The following is a 17,620-nucleotide window of genomic DNA, read 5'->3' as shown; positions in this document are numbered from 1 at the left end:
GAGCCTATTCGTGACTAGACACACACACACACACACACACATACACACACAGACATTCAGCTTTATATTATAGATATATATAAGCGCCAATAATTGTCAGCTAAATATATTTCACATAAATCAGCAAATATTTTAATGATTTTATTTATTTAGTCATTGTGACAATGCTAATTAAAGCGAAAAAGAAATAGTTTCTTTGTTACCATGAAAATAATTCTCTACTAAATATACTTTAACAAAACAAAAAGAATGTCACTTTTAAATGAATGACGAATTCTATTTATAGTGTCTTAGTCAATTTTGGAACAATTAATTTTTAAAATGAACCTTTTATGACCTGGTTGACCTAATTCATTCAGTCGTAAATAAATGAATATAGGGTATATAAAGTGGGAATTAATTAAAGCACATCTTGTACATATTAGTTCAGTATCCGGGTAGGTGGCAGATACTTCTAGATTGCAACTGTCTATTGCTTACATTCAGTATTCCGCTATCTTTCTCAAAAAGTGGAGGATTTCGTTTGTTGTCATAAACACACTTTTTTCAAGCACTATGAATAATAATCAAGGTAAGTTTATGAAATGCAAAAATTCTCAGTGGTAGTTTAACTATTGAACTTCATCATTTTTCCAGTTTGCAGACAATCATAGTATCAAAACTTTAAACTAACCAAAATTAACAATAAATATTTTTTTGATAATTTACATCATAATTCAAGTCATAAAGGGTTAATAAAATGTAATTTGCGGTAACCCTCCACGTTAAAAAACGACCCTGGTGTCTAACTCTGTCCCGTGGGGAGGCATAGTAAATAGGTACATCAAATAACAAGCAATTACTTTTTTTGTGTTTCATTTTTGTCCATCAGATGATTTTAATGGTTAAAATGGCCGTTGAAGGTGATAAGATGAATTCCTAAAATATCTCGGTGAATCAAGTGCTTTTTTTTTTGTTTCAAGCAAATATTAATTTTTTCTTTTCAAATAAAATCACCTTTGTAGAGAGTTTCTTTTCAAGAACACCCGATCTGTGAAATACATTACCATGAGACTACTTTCCTGCAGACTACAAGATGGTCATCTTCAAAACCCATGTCAACAAATACTTGTGATAAACCATGCTTACAAATAATCCAATTCTGTTCATCATGTTTTTGTTTTTTTTACAAGGTACTCACCACTTATCAAGGCTCAAAGACCACTCGAGGATAAGGGTAAATAAATGTAAGGTGGTAGTTTAGTAATTGTTAATGATGTAGATTGGGTAAAATTTGGATTATTTATGGGGACGGTTCAACAAGAACTTGCTTACATTAGACTTGAAGGCTGCCATATTGTAATTGGCGAGGAAGCTGGCCAATGAAACACTGCCCTGCATGCGGGCACTTCTAGGAAAGAAGTTTTCATGGAATCTGCGTTTATATTTAGACACAGATAGAACATGGGGAAAATTGTTGATAGTGATTGTAACTAGTTGAGTGCTATTGTGAAAGTTTGGCAAGGGAGGGCAATAGATTGGAGCTCAGACGAGCACTTGCCATGAAAATGATAGAGCTGAGTCGATTTTCCCAATATTTTTTCATTATTTTTAAATGATGAGCTATTCCATCGCTTGAACTCTTGTCATTGTGTGACTCATTAGTAAAAACTAAAAGGAAAACCATTGGATTGTATTTCCTGCAAATGCAATTTGTGATTGAGTGCCAGTTTCATCCTGTATGGCAGTGATAATTGGTGATTGTCCTCATACTTTAAAGGCGGAACTTGTGTTTCTCTTGTTTGGAGTTACAAAAAAAATGATGCAGGAATTTTGTTTTGGGTGTGAATCTTGCTAATGAACTGATTGAATTAGGATTTGATGAGCAATTGTATCGACATAATAATGCAACACCCATAGTTTTGCTAGTGCATATGTTATCACTAGGGCTATGACAACAGCATATTCTTTCATTGTTTTGACTCTCGAGTACATATCCAACACAGACACAGTTAATCAACTGAGAACCATATCAGTCTATATAAAAGCATAAAAGATATCAACGGATACACACTCGAGAGTCAAAACAATGAAAAGAATATGCTGTTGTCCTGGCCCTAGTTATCACCTTTCCCACTCAGTTTTAGAAATGTTTCCAGCAGATCAGTTGAGCATTTTCTACTAATTTTACTTACCACCTTTGATCAAATTGAAATCTTATTTATTAGGTTGGTGCAAAAATAATGTTTTTTGACGTTCAACTATATAAAAAAACGACATTATTTTTGCAATGGCTTAATATAAAACTGAAACTGTTTGTCTCCATTTTCTCAAATTCTATCTCCTTTTTTTTCTTTTTTTTTTTTTACAAGGTAGACACCACTTATCAAGGCCTGAAAGTCACTCAAGGATAAGGGTAAATGAATGTAAGGTGGTAGTTTAGTAATTGTTAGTGGTGTGGATTGGGTAGAATTTGGATTACTTAAGTGGACAGCTCAGCAAGAACTTGTTTACATTGAACTTGAAGGCTACCATATTGTAATCAGCTGGGAAGCAGGCCAATGGAACAGTGTTTCTCCGAGATGAAAAGTCACAGAGCAGAGTGAAGCAGCTCAAATGATTGCATTTTTTGTAGGCTGCTTTTTTATAGGTTTTTAGCTGGTTAAAATAGTTGCTTGGGGGGGGGGGTCACAATTGAAAGAAATTATAACCTAATAAGCATACTGCCTTAACATTCATACCAGCCTTAACATCGTGTCGCACATGTGTTGATTGACCTGGCATTTCCTGGCACATAAAAATATTGTAAATTTTCAACGTTTTCAGAATGCTTGCCTTGATAGAGCTATGGTTAGCATGAACAACTATTAACAGTAGGGTTTAGGTTTCAATCTCCAGTAATTCTTTTTTATTTATTTAAACATTTCTGCATTCCTAGCTTCATAATGTTATTATGCTGTAATTTTACAAAAAGAAAATATATTTATGTAAAAAAAATATTAAATAAACGAAGATCTTTATGATGTATGTACCTGTCATGGAACAAAAATGTCATATTCCAAAAGAGTTACGGGCCCTGTCGGTGGGGCATTAGAATACGCCGACTCCCCCCCTGCAGAGGGTAAAAGTCCCTCAATGGGGGTCCTGGATATGACCTTAAACTATATCCAGTGCTGAGGCCCAGCTTGTGGGCTTTGGGGAGTGTGGAGCCACCCTTTAATTACCATTGCTCCCAGGTCCACTCTGACCCGGAGTGGCAGTACCTGTTAGGGTCCCAACTATGGGTTAAATAGAAACCGACGTGAAAACAACAAATATACTCTATTAAAAAATTTTTTCTTCAAAATCTTTGGATTCGGCATTAAATAACCCGGAAAGGGTTGATATGCCATAAAACAAAAACAACCAACCAACCAACCAAAAGAGTTACGTAAATTGATCAAGTAATTTTCTATATATAGAAAATCATTTTGATGATTTTTAATGATTTGAAAAGTAAATTGTAATTTTTTAAGAATAAATTTCTATTTCAATCATGTAAATTCTTTCAATTTTGTATTTTGTAGTTACATGAGTAAAAATGTTTTTATACTTTTTCATCTTGCGCGATGCAAACAAAAACTAAAATAAATTATAATAATGATCGAAAACCTGGATTGTAAACAATGAATATTGGAATTAATCTATAAATATAAAAGCGAAAATGTATGTATGTATGTGTGTTCGCTTTTTCTGTGTGTCTACAAAAGGCTTTTTTCAGAGAAGCGGTCGCTCGCTTCACAACTTTTTAAAACTTTTTATATCACATATAAATCGTAATATCTCACAGTTAACAACGAAGCTCGCCTGTCTATTTAATTTGCTCGATTTCGGCAAGATAAATATTCAACATTTGTCGCTCGACGCATGTGGGTTAGTTTTTTTCCTATAACATCTTGGAGGGGAAAAAAAAGCGTTCAGCAGTAAATGAAATCCCGCAGTCAAACTTGACCTCATTAACTCATTAAAACGGGCACCTGCTAAATCCAAGTAATTAAATAAATTCAAACGTGTTTCCGTTAGCATGTCGCGGTGGGGCAATGGTTAACGTCGCACGTTTTTTTTTTTCACACTTTAATTTACAACTTTGCTTCAAGAGTTCAGGTTCGATCCTCATACTTACTTTTTTTTTTTTACCCCCCCCCCCCCGGGAGTTTCCACACACACCTCCAAACACCCGGGCAACGCCAGGTACCCCTTGCTAGTTCATTTATAAAACTCACTATGTCTGTTAATCTATTTCGATTTTTTGCTATGAAATTTTGCTTTTGGTTTTGATTCTAGCTGATGGCACCCAACTTACAATTTTTTTTTTTTACTTTTTAAATCACGACTACATATTGGGTACAATAAATAAATACAATGAAATAATTGATAATTGACTCTATTAAAATATATACAAAATCTAGATGAATTAAAATATTATATTTAAGCATATTTTACGACCAGGCAATGCATTGCACCCTCTGCTAGTATATACTAGCAGGGAGATGTGATGTTGCCTGGGATTGAACGAGGATCAACAAATGTTTCACACTCCCAAAACTTTTATTGTCATTGAAATTGGTGAAATTGCTCATTTTTCAATCAAATTGATTGCTTGGCGTTTCTAGCCAGAGACCGACCACAGTGCACTGGAGGGAAGCTTTACATACCTCCTCACACTGACAGTCCATAATATATTGTTGTCTACATTGACACAGGAAAGAATCTACTGTTAATTTTATAAAATTATTTTTATATAATGGCTTAAGTTAAAGTTGTGATGTTAGGCTGTATAAGGATGTTAACTTTAATTAAAATCAGACTGTTTCTTCACTCACTGGATTTTTTTGATTATCGATTTTTGATATTTATCAGATGCATTCATGTACAAAACTTATCTAAGAACACACAGACATAAAGTATATTTGTATGAAATTTCAAAAATATCAATTCAGCCATTTCAGAGTCTATGGAAAACAAACATACACACGCAAAGTGCCTTTTATATATAAGTAGAAGATATATATATATATATACGGTTATGAAGGTCTATCTCTAAAACCCTAAGAGGAATTTGTATACTTAAAAGACAAGGACTACATCTTTTATATCTATCTATCTATCTATCTATCTATCTATCTACCATATAAAAGAAATTTTGTGTATTTGTGCGCGCAAGTTTGTTCTTTATTGACTCCAAAACAGCTGGACCAATTTTTTTTTTAATTTTACACGAAGGTACTTGAGGTTTCTGGGAGTGTTTTTAGGTAGGTTTTGTATTGGAATAAGTATTGAAAATCGGTAATTGAAAAAATCTGATTAAAGAAAGAAAGTCTGTTTTTGACCAAACTTAACACTCTTATACAACCTAACATCACAAGTGCATTTGAGAAGCTTTATCACCGGACAAGCAGAAATAAATGCCCATCCTATAAAATCAACTGTAGATTCTTTTATGAAACGGGGCATTTGAAGTGAATGTTTCTTTTTTTTTAGAGCATAATTGAAGGATGATACTTGACTTTTAAATTTTAAACTTTTAGTGAAGCATTATTTACAGATGATTTTTTTTTAAATCAACAGTAGATTCTCTCCAGTGCAATGTAGACTACAATATAGTGTGGAAAAAGTCGCTACAAGGAGGCATGTGAAGCTTCCTCCTAGTACACTGCAGAGGAGAGGATGTCCTAAACTAGAGCAGGCAATCAATCAACTTGATTAAAAAGTGAGGAATTTCACAGATTGAAATGACAAAAAAGTATAGGAGGATGAAACAATCTCAGACAACATCTGGTCTCCCTGTTATATATATATATATATATTCATTATATATTTTTTAATCAAATTTTGCATTCAACTTTTTAATTAGACACATTTTTTATTAGCATTTTTGCATAATAAGTGGACAGTGCCAGGTTACTTTGAAAGTGTGAAAGAAAAATAGTTGTGATATTTTGCAACAGATGTTTTATATTGACACAAGTGCAAAATCAGTTTCCAATGTGTTATTATTTATGTTCAATGATTTGACAGAAACTAATTAAGCAACACCACGGATATTATTAATAAAAAGAAATGACTACTTTGCCATTGAAAACGATGTTTATTATCTCTTGTCAATATTAAAACCCAATAACGCAAAGTTAAACTTGTGAAAATGAACAGATTGTTTGGACAAAGTTTATTTAGAAACCAATAAATAATCTAAAATCAGACGACTTCCATACAATTGAAACATGCATTGCAAAGAATAGGGCCTCTATCTGCTGGTGGTTTATCCATCGGAATGATGAACATCATCTGATCATGCTAGAGATGATGGATGACTTGCACTGGGAGTTTGTTTAAAGTGAAGCTGGTTTACAGAGCCAGCATCACTCTTGTGTTCCGACCAGCCTGATCCAGCAGCAGGATAGGCTCCAGACAGCTGAAGGCCAGGTTGGATGCAGGAACTGCCAGAAGTGTCAACATCTTCCCACATACAGTGCCTGGTATTCCCAAATGGTCACCCATCTGATACTGATTAGGCTTAATGTTGCTTAACTTCAGTGATCTAACGAGAACTGGTGTACCAATGTGATTATGTTGCAGGCTAGACATCATTTCGTTTTTTCTTTGAGCTTAGTTGTCTTGAGAGTCTAGTCTACCCTACTCTTAGCTTGAAGAAAAGTGCATAGTGTTAAAACAGTGATCTATGCAATCCATAGGACGTGTGACATGTCATCCCATTACAAGTAAAAGGTGCTGTCCTAGCAATGTATAAGCGGTTGAACAAGGAGCAAAAATGACGTGCCAAAAAAGCATGTTGGTTATTTTCTGATATTGTTGTGCAAAAAATTTAGACTTTATCAATTTTAAAATTAATTGTTCCATAATCGAATATAATATCATTCTGTCACCAAGTAGACTTAAACCATTTAAAAAAATACCCTTTAAAACATTTTGCTGCTCAACCCTTCTATATAGGGTCCCAGTAGATTTGATCCCAAAAAATAACTTTTTATGTCTAAGTGGCACTGTGCCTTGTTTAGGGTGAAACAATAGTAATATAGTAATATATATATGTATATATAAATTAAGCTCACCAAACTTTCACAAGAAACACCCATCTAGCAGAAAACACTATCAATAATTTTCGCCACTCTTTATCTGTGCCTAAACCTAAATGTAGATTCCATGAACAAAGCTTCTTTCTTAGAACTGCACGCCTATAGAATTGTTTTCCGTTTATCTGCTTTCCATCTGACTACACTATGGTTGTCTTCAAGTCTAATGTAAACAAGTTTTTGATGAGTCGTTCCATATAAGTTAACAAATTTACCAAATTTCCATTACTAACGATTACTATATTGTCCAATTGTCTACTGTACACTCTTTAACCCTTATCCTCGAATGGCCTCTTAGCCATGATAAGTGGTGATGCCTATGTAAAAAAAAAAAAGCTTGCAGCGCAGATCATGATGTTATAATCATTAGATTACTATGGTCAGATGTTATGACGTTTAAATAGTAAATGTTAAAATTTTAATGATATTTCTCGCAGTTGAGATTGCCTGTGGGGTTTGTTCCTTACTAATGGAGTCAGAAATGGCTTCGTGGCCGGGTTTGAATCTCCTGACCGGTAGTAATTGTGTCACCCTGCACTGATGATTCCCAAAAGGATGAAACACTAGTGTCTGTAGGCATTTTACAATAATTATTATTGTAATTATATATATATGTGTGTAACAACAAGGAACAAATATGCAGCATTGTTCAAGTTAGGCGAGCATGGATGCTTTGACAGTTGATACTTAGGAGTACCTCAGGGATCTATCCTTAGACCTTTATCATTCCTGATATTCATAAATGACCTCCCTAATAAAATTGTTTCAGAGATGGGTATATTTGCTGATGACACAACTCTCTATAACAGATATGAGGGGAAAACAAATGAACACATATCTAAGGAAATGCCAGAAACACTAGAGGATGACCTCCAATCTGTAATGGAATGGGGACAAAAATGGATGGTCACGTTCAATGCTGCCAAGACTAAGCTTGTTTCATTCAATAATTACAAGAAACCTTCTCTACCATCAAAAGCAATGGCCAAGAACACATTATCTGAAAGTACTTCCTTTAAACTCCTCAACCTAATGTTTACAGGGAACATGAACTGGAATAGATACATTGAGAGCATTGCCAAGGCTGCTGCAAAGAAGGTGGGCTCTCTCTACCATGCTAGAAAACTACTTATACCTGAAAGTATCCTGTACGTCTATAAGGCGACCATTCACCCATGTATGGAGTACTGTTGTCACATTTGGGCTGGTGCATCTGCTGCTTGTCTCTCACTCTTTGACAGGGTTCAAAAGAGATTCGCCAACCTGATAGGTTCTGAACTGTCATTTAGGCTTCAGCCTCTGTCCCATCGATGAAATGTTGCATCCCTCTGCCTGTTCTACAAGTACTTTAATGGTGAATGTTCTGACGAACTGCAAGCACTTGTATCTCCTCGACATGACTACCCTGACAAACCCGACAAGCAACTATGTCCCACCCCTTTACAGTAGAGATCCCTAGGTGTAAGAAAGTCTTTTACTCCAATAGTTTCTTCCCCAGAACTGCAAGACTTTGAAACTCCCTTCCGGGATTCTGCTTTCTCAACTGTACTGATATGCAGAAGTTCAAGTGTAATGTGAACAGGTATCTTGCTACTCATCTCCCTTCATAATGCCCCTGCAACTTATGTCCCCGATAGTAGCCTCCTACTTAACAGTGACACTATGCTTTGTTTAAGGTGAAAATTGATTAAAAAAAACCCCCCAAAAATAACTGAAATTTGGTGAAACCATAGAACATGGTTGAACGTTAGAGATGAGGTTTGATTGTGAGAGAATCATTCTTGGAAAAATGTATGCATGCACATTTGTGGCTGGATTGTTAGGTCACGTAAAGTAGCACCTTCAAGCATCATCGAGAGTTAATTACATGAACCTGAGCGATTATGCCAAATAAGATTATGCCAAATAAGATTATGTCAAATAAGATTATGCCAAATAAGATTATGTCAAATAAGATTATGTCAAATAAGATTATGCCAAATAAGATTATGCCAAATAAGATTATGTCAAATAAGATTATGTCAAATAAGATTATGTCAAATAAGATTATGCCAAATAAGATTATGCCAAATAAGATTATGTCAAATAAGATGTCACATATAGATTATGTCAAATATGATTGTCAAATATGATTGTCAAATAAGATTATGCCAAATAAGATTATGCCAAATAAGATTATGTCAAATAAGATTATGCCAAATAAGATTATGTCAAATAAGATTATGCCAAATAAGATTATGTCAAATAAGATTATGTCAAATAAGATTATGCCAAATAAGATTATGCCAAATAAGATTATGTCAAATAAGATTATGTCAAATAAGATTATGCCAAATAAGATTATGCCAAATAAGATTATGTCAAATAAGATTATGCCAAATAAGATTATGCCAAATAAGATTATGCCAAATAAGATTATGTCAAATAAGATTATGTCAAATAAGATTATGCCAAATAAGATTATGTCAAATAAGATTATGTCAAATAAGATTATGCCAAATAAGATTATGCCAAATAAGATTATGTCAAATAAGATTATGTCAAATAAGATTATGCCAAATAAGATTATGCCAAATAAGATTATGTCAAATAAGATTATGCCAAATAAGATTATGCCAAATAAGATTATGTCAAATAAGATTATGTCAAATAAGATTATGTCAAATAAGATTATGCCAAATAAGATTATGCCAAATAAGATTATGTCAAATAAGATGTCACATATAGATTATGTCAAATATGATTGTCAAATATGATTGTCAAATAAGATTATGTCAAATAAGATTATGTCAAATATGATTGTCAAATATGATTGTCAAATAAGATGATTATATCAAATAAGATTATATCAAATAAGATTATGCCAAATAAGATTATGTAAAAGAAGATTATGTCAAATAAGATTATGTCAAATAAGATTATGCTAAATAAGATTATGCCAAATAAGATTATGTCAAATAAGATTATGTCAAATAAGATTATGCCAAATAAGATTATATCAAATAAGATTATGCTAAATAAGATTATGCCAAATAAGATTATGTCAAATAAGATTATGTCAAATAAGATTATGTCAAATAAGATTATGTCAAATAAGATTATGCCAAATAAGATTATGCTAAATAAGATTATGTCAAATAAGATTATGCTAAATAAGATTATGTCAAATAAGATTATGTCAAATAAGATTATGTCAAATAAGATTATGTCAAATAAGATTATGCCAAATAAGATTATATCAAATAAGATTATGCTAAATAAGATTATGCCAAATAAGATTATGTCAAATAAGATTATGTCAAATAAGATTATGTCAAATAAGATTATGTCAAATAAGATTATGCCAAATAAGATTATGCTAAATAAGATTATGTCAAATAAGATTATGTCAAATAAGATTATATCAAATAAGATTATGCTAAATAAGATTATGTCAAATAAGATTATGTCAAATAAGATTATGCCAAATAAGATTATGCTAAATAAGATTATGTCAAATAAGATTATGCTAAATAAGATTATGTCAAATAAGATTATGTCAAATAAGATTATGTCAAATAAGATTATGCTAAATAAGATTATGTCAAATAAGATTATGTCAAATAAGATTATGTCAAATAAGATTATGCTAAATAAGATTATGTCAAATAAGATTATGTCAAATAAGATTATGCCAAATAAGATTATGCTAAATAAGATTATGTCAAATAAGATTATGCTAAATAAGATTATGTCAAATAAGATTATGTCAAATAAGATTGTCAAATAAGATTATGTCAAAAAAGATTATGTCAAATAAGATTATGCCAAATAAGATTATATCAAATAAGATTATGCTAAATAAGATTATGCCAAATAAGATTATGTCAAATAAGATTATGTCAAATAAGATTATGTCAAATAAGATTATGTCAAATAAGATTATGTCAAATAAGATTATGTCAAATAAGATTATGTCAAATAAGATTATGTCAAATAAGATTATGTCAAATAAGATTATGTCAAATAAGATTATGTCAAATAAGATTATGTAAAATAAGATTATGCCAAATAAGATTATGTCAAATAAGATTATGCTAAATAAGATTATGCCAAATAAGATTATGTCAAATAAGATTATGTCAAATAAGATTATGCCAAATAAGATTATATCAAATAAGATTATGCTAAATAAGATTATGCCAAATAAGATTATGTCAAATAAGATTATGTCAAATAAGATTATGTCAAATAAGATTATGTCAAATAAGATTATGTCAAATAAGATTATGCTAAATAAGATTATGTCAAATAAGATTATGCTAAATAAGATTATGTCAAATAAGATTATGTCAAATAAGATTATGTCAAATAAGATTATGCCAAATAAGATTATATCAAATAAGATTATGCTAAATAAGATTATGCCAAATAAGATTATGCCAAATAAGATTATGTCAAATAAGATTATGTCAAATAAGATTATGTCAAATAAGATTATGTCAAATAAGATTATGCCAAATAAGATTATGCTAAATAAGATTATGTCAAATAAGATTATGTCAAATAAGATTATATCAAATAAGATTATGCTAAATAAGATTATGTCAAATAAGATTATGTCAAATAAGATTATGCCAAATAAGATTATGCTAAATAAGATTATGTCAAATAAGATTATGCTAAATAAGATTATGTCAAATAAGATTATGTCAAATAAGATTATGTCAAATAAGATTATGCTAAATAAGATTATGCTAAATAAGATTATGTCAAATAAGATTATGTCAAATAAGATTATGCTAAATAAGATTATGTCAAATAAGATTATGTCAAATAAGATTATGCTAAATAAGATTATGTCAAATAAGATTATGCTAAATAAGATTATGTCAAATAAGATTATACTAAATAAAATTGTCAAATAAGATTATGTCAAATAAGATTATGTCAAATAAGATTATGCCAAATAAGATTATGCTAAATAAGATTATGTCAAATAAGATTATACTAAATAAAATTGTCAAATAAGATTATGTCAAATAAGATTATGCCAAATAAGATTATGCTAAATAAGATTATGTCAATTAAGATTATGTCAAATAAGATTATGTCAAATAAGATTATGCTAAATAAGATTATGTCAAATAAGATTATGCCAAATAAGATTATATCAAATAAGATTATGCTAAATAAGATTGTCAAATAAGATTATGTCAAATAAGATTATACTAAATAAAATTGTCAAATAAGATTATGTCAAATAAGATTATGCCAAATAAGATTATGCTAAATAAGATTATGTCAAATAAGATTATGTCAAATAAGAGAGGAAATATTGCAGCAATTGCGCAGACTAATCCTGTTTCAACTGGTGAATCAGCTAATCAAAATGTTAAGTATTGCACTGAAAGATTATTGATAATTTTTAGAAATTAATTCCTATTTCAGCCACATGCGTTTCATCATGGGACATTGCCTGATCGGGGGGGGGGATGTCCACCCTCTGTCAAACTACTTCTCTACCTCTTCTATTTGATAAAGTCAAAAGTAAAACCCTTAAACATTTTGGCCATGTCAAACGATTAACCACTGGCCTGGCAAAGTTATATTTCTAGAAGGCTAAAGAGTCAGAGGAAAGCCAAGGAGAAAGTGTAGAGAAAATGTTTTTGATTAGACATCTCTTAACAGTTCGGTGTCCATCAACCAACTCGCCCTGGATCGGAAGGAATGGCAAACAATAAGTCACAATCGCCATCAAACGGAAGATGCGACTCATGATGATTCAGCCATATAAATTCTTTTAAGTTGAGAACAAAACAAACACTGAAGCCAGATTATATTGTGCTTTCTTTTTTTTTTGTTCACAGAAGCCGTTCACTTTTTTAGCTAAGCACATGCCAACCATGCGTGTTTATTGCATACACATACTCTGCAATGAATCATTTAGTAAAAGATTGCCAGTATCAGTGTAGCAACGAGTGCAATTGGGTCGTGCAAAAAGCACAATGAAAGATACTTTAGGTACTGAAATGTAGACAATGTTTTATAATTGAAATACACAAAGGTATGGTAGATTTGTGACACTTACAGTTACTTTGGACTGTGTAGTTGGTGAGTTGATAGAAGATGGAAATAATGACAGTTGACAGCAAAATCCTCTGTTGTCATGGCCTCAGAACCATCACACTGACAATGTGTAATGTGAATTCTATGGAAACTGATCTCCTCGTCATGAACAGTTTGCTGTTATTGGTTCAACCTAATTAGTTTGAACATAATAAAAAGAAATGCAAAGAAGTAATATCAACGCGTTTTGTGAAATGACAGTCTCAACGATGAACTATTGTATTTGCAATTACAAAATGGAAAAACAAAACAGATTTTAGCCCAAAATTTAGTGACAGGAGCAGGGTGTGGATGACCTCATGGATGTGATCAAGTGATCAACAATCTAGTAAGTTGACAAATAGGGAGACCTACATCAAGTTTCTACTTATATATATATATATATATTTTAAATAGATACACTGCACTATATATATATATTTTTTTTTCACTTTGGAGTCACCACTTATCAAGGCCCGAAGGCCACTCATGGATAAGGGTTAATGAATGTAAGGTGGTGGTGTAGTAATCACTTATGGTGTAAATTGGGTAAAATTTAATTATTTATGAAGACTGCTTAACAGGAACTTAGATTTGAAGGCTACCATGTTGTATTCAACAAGGAAGCATGCCAGTGGAACAATGTTCCAAAGGTGAGTAGTTCTGGCAAAGAAACTTTGTTTATGGAATTTGCGTTTACATTTAGGCACAGATAGAGACTGGGGAAAATTATATACAGTAGTTGCAGCTGGTCGAGTGTTTTTTGTATCTAGTCAGAATACCTGCATTAGTTGTAGACATGAATATTAGATAACTACACATCTATTTGGACTCCCAAATGGTTTGATACCATTGATGGCAGTCTTTCAGTAGAATAAGCCTAATGTATACTTGGTATTAGACTTTTGTGAACTGAATGGATATGCTGGTACATCCATGTAAATGCCTGTGCATAAAAGTTAATGGAGAGTCTTTTTTTTTGTTTACTGTTATTTCATGCCAAACAAGGTACAGTACCACTTTACCAATTTATAGGGATGTTATATAGGGAGTTGGGCAGCAAGATATCTGTTCACATATTTGAACATCTGTGTGTCAGCAGTGTCAGAGAAGCAAGAAACCAGGAGGGAATTCCAAAGTCTAGCCATTTAAGGGAAGAAGTTATTTGAGTAGAAGGCTTTACAGATTTAGGGATCTCTACAGTGTAGCAGTGGGATTTTACTGCTTGATGGGTTTGTCAGGAGTATCTATGTTGAGAAGGTACATGTGCTTTGAGTTCAAATCATCAGAGTACATTCCATTAAAGTACTTGTAAAACAGGCACAGAGGTGCCACATTTCAGTGATAGAACAGAGGTTGGAGTACAGAATCTATTAGGTTGGTGACTCTCTTTTTTTTTAACCCTATCTCGGAGTGCTAAAAAAAAAAATTCGGAAGTGAGAAAAGCATTGGCATGGAGTGCATGTCACAAGCTGAGGAAGATATGGTCATTCACTCTCTCAGAAAAGTTGAAAGTAAGACTCTTTGTTGCCACAGTAGAAACAATCCTTCTCTATGGTGCTGAGGCATGGACTCTTACAAATGTGTTGAAGAAGAGACTGTTACACACGGATGCTCAGAATGGCCCTCAGTTCATCATGGAGGAGCCACGCAGCAAACCAACAGTATCATTGAAAGTACAGCAGAAAAGGATGAGAGTAACCGGTCACTGGATGAGACACATCAAAGAGGAAGCCAGCAACTCATCATTGTGAATTTTGGAACGCAGCTGCTAGTTCTCTGGATACCAACAGATGGACACCCAAACAGTGGTAGAAGAAGAATGACCTACATTGACAACCTGCTACAGGACACAGGATTGGAAAGTGTTCGGGACCTGAAAATTTTCATGTGAGATCGAGAGAACTGGAGAAGTCATGTAGATTCGGTGGTGAAGTGTTTTGAAAGACGACGGAGGAGAAGAAATAGGAGCGAATAGTGGCAACAATACTACATGCATGGGCAAATATTGGTTTTGTAGAGGTATAAGATACTCTCAGGTGTGAGTAACTTTCTAGCATGGTAGAGAGAACCCACCATCTTTGCAGCAGCTTTGGCATTTACTTCAATGTATTTGTTCCAATTCATGTTGCCTGTGAATGTTAAGCCTAGGAGTTTGAACAAAGTATTGGAAAAAGGACTCCAATGTTTCATCACTTGATTACCGTAAGGTCTACTTGCAGATGCATGTGCACCAATCTTTGTGGTGCATATGAAAGCAAGGGGGGAAAAAGGTACTGCTTATGGCCGTTAGACTTAACAAGGCACCATGCATCATGTGAACTATCGTGACTGCTGTTATCGAAAGATGATACTGTCGAGCAAGTAGATCCATAAATACATTTTTATTTTACTAGAGGGGAAGGAAGTCACTGCTTATCAAGTTCCAAAGGCCACTTGAGGATAAAGGTTAATTAGTGTCAAATAGCTGGTGAGACAACACCGTGATGATCGTTAATGGTGGAACTTGGGTAGTGTTTGATTATTTAAGAGGACAACTCAACAATATTTTGTTTACATTAGATTGAAAACGGCCATGTTACAATCAGCTGGGAAGCAGTCCCATGGTATTGTGTTGTACAGATTGGTAGTTTTAAAAAAGAATTTCCAGGAACGTGTTTACTCCAATGTAGACGAGACAGCAACTTTGGGTTAGTAAGCAAGGTATTGGTGCGGCTACATATCACACACTCGCTTTATTTTTCTGAAGAGTGAGCTTACTATCCAGAGTCTTAGTATTTAATTTTTGACATACATGTGATCGTATGTGATGCCCTCATAAACTATCAAACCAAAATAATTGTTTCTTAGATAATTAGTGTTTCTTTTCTTTTTTTTTTTTTTCAATGGGGATATGTCCCTTAACCCTTCAGGGTCGTGAAGGCACTGCATTTTCATGCAGTATGTCTTGGGCAAGAATAGCCTGGCAGCGTCAATCCCTCTCCCGGCTCCGAGCACATACAGAACTTAGTATTACCAAATGGTCATCCATTTTAGTATTGGCCAGGCTCAACGTCACTTTTCAATGTTTTTTCAATGCTTTTTTTTTTTTTTTTTTTTTTTTTTACAAAGGCATCACCACATTATCAAGGCCCAGAGGCCACTCAAGGATAAGGGTTAAAGAGTGTACAGTAGAAGTTGGTCAATATAGTAATCATTAGTAATGAAAATTTGGTAAATTTAATAACTTATATGGAACGGCTCATCAAGAACTTATTTACCTTAGACTTGAACACAACCATATTGTAGTCAGCCGGAAAGCAGGAAAACGGAAGACAATTCCACAGGCGTGCAGTTCTAAGAAAGAAGCTTTGTTCATGGAATCTACGTTTAGGTTTAGGCACAGATAAAGAGTGGGGGAAATTATTGATAGTGTTTACAGCTAGACGAGTGTTTCTTGTGAAAGTTTGACGAGGGGGGACCATAGATTGAAGCTCAGTTGAACGCTTTCCATGAAAATAACGATACATCAGAGACAAACTCGCAACATCTCTTCTGTGAGATAGAGGTTGCAAGGAGGAGAAAAGGACATCTCCTACGAGGCTACGAAGTCTATTTTGAACTCTATCAAGGCAGGACAAGTCCTTTCTAGCAGCTCCTGCCCAGATGTGGCAACAGTATTCCATCCTTGGACGTACCTGGCTCTTATATAGATAGAGAATAGCATCAGCAGTGAGATATCTACTGGATCGATAGAAAGATCCCACCATTTTTCCAGCGGCCTTGGCAACAGATTTGATATACGTGTTCCATTTAAGATCAGGAGTAATGGTCAAGCCCAGAAGCTTGTCAAAACTTGAGGCCTCCTGATTTTTATTTAAAGATTTTTATTTAAACTTTCATTTTCTTAACAAATTCTGTCCAGTTATACACTTTATACGCTCGCTAAACTGAGCCGTCAACTGCAGGCGTATAAACTTGCCCGTTATGCATATGACAAACTGCAAGAGTTGAGGATCCCAGCTCATTTACAAGAAGCAGCCAATCTGGGCAGTTTGATGGTGCGATCAAAACCATTCCAGGATGTTGAGGTAAAGATTTTTCAAAACTTCATCTTTTTTTTTTTTCATTTTTTTTTTTCATTTTTTTCTTTTTTTTCTTTTCTTTTTTTCTTTCCTTTTTTCTTTTTTTTCTTTTTTTCTCTCTTTTTTCTTTTTTCTCTTTTTTTTTAAGCATTTTACCTTTAAATGAAACTTTTTAAAACTGTAATTCAATAAAATATTATGAGAACACGATTTGTTAATCTGTTTTGATAGAAAATGGATTTATATTTAGGTGCCAATAATTACTGTATTAAAATGTTATATATCAGTAACATAAGTAATACAGTGATAAAGATAAAAAAAAAAAAAAAGAAAATCCTTATTCAGTAACCTATCAAGATA

General features: G+C 33.0%; 1 protein-coding gene across 1 annotated transcript in view; it reads left to right on the top strand.

The window, feature by feature from the left end:
* Positions 1-17,620, top strand: part of LOC145243910 (intraflagellar transport protein 122 homolog) — a 166,372-nt gene that overhangs the window by 122,489 nt on the left and 26,263 nt on the right. The window contains exon 23 of the mRNA XM_080107019.1: positions 17,101-17,266. Coding sequence (XP_079963145.1) covers positions 17,101-17,266 — 166 coding nt within the window. The remainder of the gene's footprint in view (positions 1-17,100; positions 17,267-17,620) is intronic.

Source organism: Euprymna scolopes, chromosome 22 (assembly GCF_053919585.1).
Source record: "Euprymna scolopes isolate OS-2025 chromosome 22, ASM5391958v1, whole genome shotgun sequence".
NCBI lineage: Eukaryota > Metazoa > Mollusca > Cephalopoda > Sepiida > Sepiolidae > Euprymna > Euprymna scolopes.
This window is presented reverse-complemented; position numbering and strand designations above follow the sequence as displayed.